This window comes from Chiloscyllium plagiosum, chromosome 40 (assembly GCF_004010195.1).
Source record: "Chiloscyllium plagiosum isolate BGI_BamShark_2017 chromosome 40, ASM401019v2, whole genome shotgun sequence".
NCBI lineage: Eukaryota > Metazoa > Chordata > Chondrichthyes > Orectolobiformes > Hemiscylliidae > Chiloscyllium > Chiloscyllium plagiosum.
The window spans coordinates 8949438-8959789 of record NC_057749.1 but is presented as its reverse complement, the minus strand read 5'-3'; the positions used below and the strand labels follow the sequence as shown (position 1 = coordinate 8959789).

General features: G+C 47.0%; 1 protein-coding gene across 5 annotated transcripts in view; it reads right to left on the bottom strand.

Moving 5' to 3' along the window:
- Positions 1–6263: 6263 nt before the first annotated feature.
- The window catches only part of LOC122542481 (AT-rich interactive domain-containing protein 3A-like), a 198654-nt gene continuing 194565 nt past the window's right edge, over positions 6264–10352 (bottom strand). For all 5 annotated transcript variants that reach the window (XM_043680237.1, XM_043680236.1, XM_043680238.1 and 2 more), the window contains 2 exons: positions 10093–10182; positions 6264–7791 (listed from right to left, as the gene is read on the bottom strand). In XM_043680237.1, the coding sequence (XP_043536172.1) occupies positions 7652–7791; positions 10093–10182 (230 nt within the window). In that variant the 3' untranslated portion in view covers positions 6264–7651. The remainder of the gene's footprint in view (positions 7792–10092; positions 10183–10352) is intronic.

The following is a 10352-nucleotide window of genomic DNA, read 5'->3' as shown; positions in this document are numbered from 1 at the left end:
ACTTTGAGGCAACTCAGAGTCAGGGGACCCTCCCCCCACCCCACCCCCAGCCAATGTGCCCACCGATACACACGTCTGTGTTTTCACAATGGGTTTGGCAGCTCTGTTTTGGCCAAGCTGTATCGTCATGTCTGACCTTGAACTAAACCCAGCAACAGAGAAAGGTCAAATAGGAGAAACAAATATTTCCTTCAGTAGTTATCACCACGACAGGGGGAGCGCGGCGCAAGTTGCCCGTTTAAACAACCACTACTCAGGGCCATCTCTGTATCCATCGGCCCACCCACCGTATAAAACCTGATTACTTTCAACTTGAGTTGCTGTAGATACGTCAAGGCACTGGCATGGCGTTCTCAAAATAAAAACTGACTCAGAAACAGAAACTGCTGGAGAAACTCAGCAGGTGTGGCTGCATCTGTGCAGGGAGAGAGAGAGAGAGAGAGACACACACACAGATTTCACCTTTTGGGTCCAGTGACCCTTCCTCAGAACTGAACCTGAAACGTTGAGTCTGTTTCTGTCAACAGATGCTGCCAGACCTGCTGAGATCCCTCAGCAATTTCTGTTTTTGTTGCTTAGAAATACTTCGTTCTGACTTGAAGCTCTTGAAAGCAAACTGGAGAAATGGGAGTTAGAGAGGGGTAAAAGGCCGCACTGGTGACAGTCCAAGTTTAACAGTCCCTCTACAAAACCTGTCTGCTTTGAATGGCGGGATGGAGTGAAGAGTCGCTTGGGTGAAGGGAAGGTGAGGGCACACAACGGCAGGGCATTTGACTGAGAGAGTGGCAGTGTTCAAGACCAGGGTGATTCTAAACACGAGCTATCTGGGGAGGTGATGACCGAATAGTATTATCGCTGGACAGCTAATCCAGAACCCCAGGTAACATTCGGGGAAACCAGGTTCAAATCCCAGCACGGCAGAGGGTGGAATTTGAATTCAATTTTTAAAATATCTGGAATGAAGAGTCTAATGATGACCATGAGTCGATTGTCAGAAAGAATCCATCTGGTTCACTCAGGAAGGAAATGGCATCCTTACCTGGTCTGGCCGACCTGTGACTCCATACCCACTGTAATGTGGTTGACTGCCCTCTGGTGCAATTAGGGACAGACAATAAATGCTGACAGAGCCAGTGACGCCCTCATCCCATCAATGGATAAAAGAAGACATTTGAATCAGAGGAGATTATTCCTAATTCTCTCTGCCCCCCCATTCTAGCTTGGCTTGAAACATCTCGGTGAGATTTTCAGCAGCCTTCTGAATTGATTGGACCATCTTTTATGCAAAGTGGAAGCTGAGAGAAAAAACAGCCCTGCTCAGCAAGCGACGCAGATTCATACTTCCACAGGTAGGGGGAGTACACTGAGCCTGACAGATGGAGATGGATGGTTGCTTAGACCTTTGGCCTATCAAGTGGCGATGGGTTCTGGGATTGGTGGGTCATGGGTGCCCTTCCCTTCCCACAGTTGCATAGGCTACCACTATTCAATGCCTAGGCCAGGGCATGAGCAGGCATTCATTAGGCACGCTCTCAATGATGGTGTTTGGAGTTGGGGTCCGGGGGGGAGGATTTTAGCCGATGTGAAACCATCTCTCCACCCTGTGGAGAGACAAGGAGGGCAGAAATTATCAAAAAAAACCTTGCAGAAGGTAAAAAAAAGAAACACACACATTAAAAAATGAATTGTTTAAGGGTTGGGCGAAGAATGAGTACCGCTCACCAATATGTAGTTGTGAGGTAGTACAACAGGTGAGGAGATCTACTAGCCAGGAAACATAGGTCACTGAATAAAACCAATTCTCTTTTTGCTGTTCAATGTATTAATGGCTCAGAGCCTGTGATTCCTCCCATTTTACCCCTCCATAAAGCCGAGTAAACCTCTCCTGGTAAAGTGGGATGAAGGATAAGGAGAAGTAATAAGGCCTATTGAGAGCATGCAGAAGACACATATGTACGGACAAATCCTCTCAGATTGAATACGCAAGTATCATTGAATAGCTACAGTATAGGAGCAGGCCATTTGGCCAATCAGGTCCATACTGCTCCGCTGAAGAGCATTTCATCCAGATCCACCCCTCTACCCCATCCTGGTAACCCTGCATTCCCCATGGCCACTCCACCTAGCCTGCTCACCTTTGGACTGTGGTTGGAAACCAAAGCACACCCACACGGACACAAGGAGATCACACAGATTCCACACAGACAGTCACCCAAGGGTGGAACCGAACCGGGGACCCTGGCAACAGTGCTAACCATTGAGCCACTGTGTCACCTAAGAAAACGGGGGGGAGGGGCTGATTTGATTGGGGTTTGCGAGTACCTGAATGGTGGTGACAAAGTGGATGCAGAAAAGATGGTTCCTCTTGTGGGTGACTCCAGAATGAGGGGGCACTGTTTTACAATTCCGGGTTACCCTTTCCTGACAGACACGAGGAGAGTGTGACTTTGGTACTCTCTGTCACAGAAGGTAATGGAGGGTCAGATCATTAAATATTTTTAAGGCCAAAACGCATCCCTGTAATTTTCCTCAATAATTCACAAGAGACCATAAACAGTGGGAAAGACCTCCTTACTCAGAGAATGGGAAGATTGGGGTCTCGTCGCCATAGTAAACCATTGAGAAAAACAACAGAGATACATTTCAGAGGAGGCTTGGCAAAAACATGAAGGTGATGTCGGTGGGATCAGAGACCATGGGGTGGGTGAAGGCTGATATGGAACGCAAATACTACAATGGACCAAGTGGGCCAAATGGCCTGTTCCTCTTTAGAGTCATACAGCATGGAAACAAACTACTTGGCCCATGCTGACAAAGTATCCTAAACTGAACTCGTCTCAAGTGCCTGCATTTGACCCATATCCTTCGAAACCTTTCTGATCCCATCTACCTGTTCAAATGTCTTTCTAATATATAACTGGACGTGATTGTTGGAGTTTATCAAATTAAGCCAGAGGTGAGAGGACAGGGATTGCTGAATTTACATTCCCTATTTTACACATGCAAAATTGAAATGATGTCTCACTATACCAGGAGCAAACTCCAGCTAAGAATAGAATTCAGTCCTTTGGTTGTGAGATCTTGTACGGTAGACACTGAGGTGTCACGATGACACTAAGTGTGTGTGTGCGTGTAATAAATTCTATACTTTTGCCAACTGGCTTTTGTTCGGACTGCAACAGTCCATGGACTATAGAATTCCAAAGGAGGAGATATTTAATCATTGCCTCACAGATTTGTATATCCACTTCCTGTTCTCAGAAATAGAGGCCAATCCCATTTCACCAGCTCCCTACCCAACCTACGATCAGATCGTTGTTTCCCAGAGAGGGGCCGCGGAGTCAGAAGTGCTTGGTTTTGTTGATGTGGCCGTCTGTTGAGTGACTGCCCAGCTGCTGATCAGATGTCAAGTTTCCTGAGAATACCTGGGCTCAACTGAATGGCCTCAACATCCTTCCATCACTGACATGGCCAATGTTCCCAAGAATGGGAGGTGGGAAAGCAAATATGCAGCAGAGAGAAGAGAAATCTTGAACTTCAATAGGGTCTTTTCCCACTGTTGGATGTCATGAAACATTTTACAGCGAATGACATCGTTTTGAGGTAGGAAATGCGGGAGGCAATTTGTGCACAGATCCCAGAAAGGACAATCTATTTTATTGTGTGTTGACTGAGAAACCTGTTGACTGAGAAACCAGCTGCCCTGTTCTTCTCTGAAATAGTGCCACAAGATATTTTTACATCCACCCAGACTTTTCCCCGCTTCAACGTCTGACCTGAAGGCCGGTACCTCCAACTGCACAGCACTCCTGCAGTACTACGCGGTGAAGTGCCGGCTGAGATTTCCACGCTCAATTTCCAGCCTGGGATTTCATGGTGTGGAAGGTTGTGGCTCGGGGGGGGAGTGGGGGCAAGAAGCTGAGGTACAGCTGACACTGAGATCGAACAAGAAATTAGTGACCCTGTCGCTGTTACCTCTGAGTGTGAACACCCTGCACGGGCGGCAAATCCTGACGGAAACCAAGCCTTGGCTGTAAGTCACTCCCGAGAGAGTGACACAAGAGTGGGCTCCTGTATGGGGCTCTAACTGCCATCTCACAGAAACTAGCACTGCCAACCCTTCCAGGGGTTGAAGATTCATGTCCCCTGAATGAAAGATCTCGGTGTTGATAAATATTGTGTGTGTTTCTTTTTTGCGTTTCTGCTAATTAGTTAGAAAAACACTGTAGTGGGAAAGAGACTGTTAGAGTGACAGGAAGAATAATCCAATCAGGAAATGATGAGTCTCCGATTGGTCTATCAGGGGCAGGGTAGCGCCTGGATGGGGTGTTGGGCAACCAATAACAGGAGCTGTAATTGGCAGCTGGAAATCTTTTGGGAGTACATTCAATTAGGGTGGGCAAAAACCAACAGACTCTCATTTTCTCTCTCTCTCATTTTCTCTCATTCTCTCTCTCTCATTCTCTCTCTCTCATTCATTCTCTCTCTCTCACTCATTCTCTCTCTCTCACTCATTCTCTCTCTCTCTCTCTCTCTCTCTCATTCTCTCTCACTTTCTCTCTGTCTCTTGCCCCCTCCCTCTCTCTCTCGCGCTCTCCCTCTCTCACTCGCCCCTTCCTTCACTCTCTCGCCCACCCACCTACCTCTCTCCCCCCTCCCTCTCTCTCTCCCCCAATATGCACACTCTCAGGCATATACACAATCACACACAAACTTGTAAACACATACACACTCATACACCTTCAAACAAATTGACACACACATTCATTCACAAACACATTCTCACACTCACATAAACACAAAACCACATACACACAGATACAGACACAAACTCACACTCAGAAAAACACACACTCACACAAAAAGACACTCACGTACAAACGCAAACCAATACACATGGACACCTCAGCCCAACTCTCTTGAATTTGACTGCACCCTCTAGGCTACCTATATGGCCACTGGCACCTTTCCAGGTGCCAACCAGCTGACAATCTGCCCCACATTCACAATGACATGGAGAAGTCCTTAGGCCACAGCAATCTCCCTTGGTGAGACTGTGTACCTTCTGTTGGCAACTCGGAGGGTTCATGCAACGGCGTCAAATCAAATTTACTGTCTCCCTGGGAGCGGGGGTGGGGGAGCCATGTTGGGTGACTGCTCTAAGGGTTGAGCCTACCTCATGTGGAATTCAATTTAACCCCATGGCATCTTCTAACTGGGCTTTTCAATGGCCTCCAGAGATCCCCAACTCGGGGGGGAAATGATCTTGGAGGTAAGTGTTTGGCAAACACTTGGCCAGAGTTCAACCAAACTCCAGCGATCGGTGGGAACTGTGACTGTCTCTTTGCAGAGGCCTACCTACTCCAGGCTTCACAGCTTGGAGGAGGGAAACCTTTTCAGAATTGATATTTTTGCTCTACTTTTATTTCTACCCCTGACTACTGACTACTTTATGTGGAAGGTTGTGGGTAACATAGCCCATCTGAGTGGTAAAGGTTGACCAACTGACTGCAAAACATCACATTTTAAAAAGTAATGTAAATGTTACATTCCCGCCCACAGTATAAGTGCCATGTTGTGAAAAGGGGAAGCATCTTAATCATTACTGGTGCCCACAGGACATTCTCTACAGGAATAGACCAATCGGAGACTCATCATTTCCTGATTGGATTATTCTTCCTGTCACTCTAACAGTCTCTTTCCCACTACAGTGTTTTTCTAACTAATTATTAGTGGTACCCTAAATGAAGCATGGCTGGTTTTAATCACCCCTTCTGTATTCCAGCTCTCCCAACAAGAGGGCACATTTTTCTTCTTAACAGCTACAATCCCCCTATTGACTCAGGGTTAAGTGCTCTGAACTGCCTCACTCAACATCCCCCTTATCATGGGGTTACATCAATACGACAATATACCAGGATGGTTCCCCTGAACACTGCCTTGAGCTGGAGATGTTCAGCGAGAGAGGCAAGATTGCACTTATATAGCGCCTTTCACTGTCCCGTGGCTTCCCAGCCAATGAAGTCAGAGATAAGGTGAATAGCCAATGTCTTTTCCCCAGCGTAGTGCAGTCCAAAACTAGATGGTTTAGGCTTAAGAAGAGGGGGCAAAGATTTAAAAGGGACCCGAGGGGCAAATTTTACACGCAAATAGTGGTGCGTGTATGGAATGAGCTGCCAGAGGAAGAGGTGGAGGTTGGTATAATTACAACATCTAAAAGGCATCTGGAAGGGTATATAAATAGGAAGAGTTTAGAGGGATAATGGCCAAATGTTAGCAAATAGGACTAGTATAATTTCGGAAACCTGGTCGGCACAGACGGGTTGGGCCGAAGGGCCTGTTTCCATGCTGTACTCTCAGAAATGATGTGCACAGCAGGCTCCCATGAACAAGCCTGTGACAGTGACTAGATAAACTGTTCCAGCAATGTTACGTGAAGGATGAGTAGTCACCAGGACGCTGGGCATGGGGAGAAGCCCCCTGGTCTTCCTCACGATACCTCCACCCGAGAGGGCAGGCGGGCAAGTGGCACCCCTGGCAGTGTGGCACTCCATCAATGCTTCCATGGGAGTTTCAGCCTGGGCATCAGTGCTCGGGTTGCTGAAGTGGGACCCGTCAGACTCACCAATGGGATCACTACCCGCTGAGTCACGGTGGATTACAAAAGGCAGGGGCATGGGTAGATCCCAGTGTGCTGCTTACGATGGTGGAAGAGAGTCTGTTGACACTCACCCCTGACTAGCATACTTGGCCATTCAGTTGGAGGGAAGCAACACCCTTGGGTTTGCAGCTCAGGGTCAGTCAGACCCAGTTCTGCCAAGGACATCAACATTTCCACCTCAGCGTGACTCTCTATAATTTAAGGAATAAAATCTTCTTGTTTCTGGAACTATTTTCCACTGCATTTTGAACAGGTTGCTGAATTTCTTTATGACTGAAGTGAAAAATGAACAAGGCCCAGTTTTAGTCTGGACTCCCTCCCATGTAACTTTCGAATAACTGCTGGAAACCAACAAAAGGTACACTGTCACTTCAAGGTAAAGTCAAATTAAAACCACACCGGCTGCATATTTACATAATATATTAAACATTCTTGTGCCTGCATCCTGTCAGTGGTCTCTGTTATTAATTTCACGTCCGCCATTATAATGGGAATTATTCATGTAAACATGTCACGCTGTAATTACACCCTCCCGCCCAGAGGTGACACTGCAGTTCCGCCACTGCTCAGAGGGCAGGATTACAGAGTGACAAATGGACTCAGGGCAACTCCCAGAATAAATGGGGATGCGCATAATTGAAATGACGTACAAAAATAAGAACCCATACATATCATCTCACAGTGGGGAGACAGTCACATCTGCAAAACCAGGCCCAGTTAACCTCTAACCCCTGACCCACTCCAACACCTTTTTTACCTGAAGAGAACACTCAGTTTTGATTGCCCCCTGTGCAACACAAGAGATTGACTGAATAATAAAACAAAAGAATTGTCACATAGGTTCCTTGAGCTGAAAAGATCTGTGCAATCCTTTTATGTGTTCTTTCTGTTCCTGCATTTTTCCACTTCTCGCTCATTATTCCCTGCCCTGACTCTAGAAAAATACAATTGAGACAAGTCCATTTGCTGACGCTGTGGCAGTTGGCTGCTTCAGGGGGAGCCACTGGTGGAGGGCTCAGCAGAGGCGGGGCCCTTGACAGAGGTAGGACTGGAGGTGCTCTGTGAACCAGATGTGCTGCTGCTGGGTCCTGCGATCACATGCACAGCTGGTCTCTGGGCAAACAACACTCCTGTGCAGGGACAAAATAATAAGGAAGTTTCTTTTGGTACCGTTCAAACTGCAGGGAAAGACAATAAGTCCTCAGGAAAAGAATGATACACCTTGCATTTATCTAGCTCCTGTCACAACCATAGGATTTCCCAAAAGTACTTCATAGCCGGTGAAGGACCTTATGAAATGCAGTCCCTGTTGTGCTGGAGGAAGGGGGTTCACCAAATCAGCAAATTTGCATAAACAACAAGATGATAACGAGCAGATTGTGTGTTGTACTGGTCAAAGTATAAATATTGACTAAAGCCCCAGGAATAACGTTTCTTTGTCTTGAGGTGTTTTTGCATCCATCTGAGAGAACAATCGTAGGTGAGTGACTCATCTGAGAGACGGCACCTTTGATAGTGTGGTACTCCCACAGCACGGCACCGGCAGTGTCATCTTAGATGCTGTCCTCAAATTTCCGGAGTGGGACCTTCTGACTAAGAGACAAGAACGCGACACACGAAGAAGTGGCCGACATAATTCCAGCTCTTTGGACAATAATATTTGCAAAGCCGTCCCTGGCAGAGGTAATTCTGCTCCTGGCTTGACTAATCTTCTATCAATGCAATCAGGCAGCCGGGTCAAAAGAGAGATTCCTTCTCACTCTCACTCCCCTCTGTTCCAATGAATTTTACAAGTTAAACTTAGTGATGCACAGAATTGAATCGTGCTGAAAAGGGAGGCGTGTCATCGAAGCTTCTCATCAGGACACATGCAAGAATGCCAAATTTCAAAACTGAATAAAGGCCTGCATTCATAAGCAGGGATCCATTCATTACAAAATAAAAGAATGCTCAAACCTTTGCATATTTTTGAACTATCCAAGCTACAGTTCTCTGTTCTTTTATCCCTAGCTGCCCATCAGATCTGACGTTCCAACCAATCGGCACTCTTTCCACCTGCATTATAAATTGTTGTGATTGTCTGAAATTTGGACATTCTTGCATCTGACCTGAGGATAGCATGATGACCAGCTTCGGCAATGTGTGTTGCTCTTTGCAGCACAGAATGCCTACAGAGCAGATGGAAGCCACTTGGCCCATCGAGTCTGCACTGACCCTCCAAAGAGCATCCCAGCCTATCCCTCTAACCCTACATTTCCCAGAATCCACCTGGCCTGTGCATCTTTGGATTGTGAGAGGAAACCAGAGCATCGGGAGGAAACCCACACAGAGAATGTGGAAACTCTAGACAGACAGTCGCCAGAGGGTGGAATCGAACCCAGGTCCCTGGCGCTGTGAGGGAGCAGTGCTAACCGCTGAGCCACCATTGCAATTAGCATGTGACATGTTAGTTTACAACCTGATTTTTCAAATGCTTTTGAAGAGTCACACCAAGACTGGATCGGCATGGCCATAATCCTGGAAACAGGAGGTAGAAGTAGCGGCTTTGTGCTTTCTAACATCCCCTGGATAACAAGCTGCCCATTCACTTCTGTTGCCATTTGGGTGGCACAGTGGCTCAGTGTTTAGCACTGCTGCCTCACAGCACCACAGACCCAGGTTTGATCCCTTGGGTGACTGTATGCGTGGGGTTTTACACATTAACCCCGAGTCTGCATGGACTTTCTCTCACAGTCCAAAGATGTGCAGGTTAGGATGGACTGTCCATGCTAAATTGCTCATAGTGTCCAGGGATGTGTGGGCGATGTGGATTGGCCATGGGGAATGTAGGGTTATAGGGATGGGAAGGTGGGGGGGTGAATCTGGGTGGGATGCTCTTCGGAGGGTCAGTGTGCACTTGACAGGCTGAATGGCCTGCTTCCACACTGCAGAGATTCTATGATTTACTCATGTAAAAACCATACTTAGTATCAGTTATAACATTTCTTTTGCTGTTATTTTTCCCTTTTAAATAAAAAACAGGAATGGTATTGCACATTTAAAAGGAAGTTTCTGAGGCAAAAGGGCATTGGGAAAATCAGATCCAGCAAATGTCAGTGCAGGGTGACATATGCACAGGGCAATCCCAGAGGGCACACCCGCAGATGCTGGAGTGTGGACCATGTTAAAACCACAGGCCCGCTGACTAAATGTGGACAACTTACCTGGAACTGGGGAGCTGGGATTCCCTTCAGAGATTGGGAAAAATGTCAAGTGTCGAACTTGTCTGCAATAAATGGACTTTAGAATCGCACTGATAAAACAGGAGAGATTACATTTAACTCCACATAGCTGCGTGGCTTATTAAGCTTGCCCTCTCGCAGACACTGGTTCAGGTGTACTTTGTGATCTCTAACCTGTCAGGCTACGACTAAGAGGAGTCAGTACCTTACCTGTATAGAGAGTACCATTAATCTCAATCGACATGTTAATGCTGCTGATACCATTCGTTGACAAGTTCAATGCAAGCTCCTGTCGGTCATCTGGAAGACAACATAGGGGTGGGAGTGGAAGGTCGGGGGATTGGGGGATATAAGGTCAGGTGGAGGAGTGGAAGGTCGGCAGGTGGAGATGGAAGGTCATGGGAGGGTGGGGGTGGAAGGTCATGGGAGGGTGGGGATGGAAGGTCATGGGAGGGTGGGGATGGAAGGTC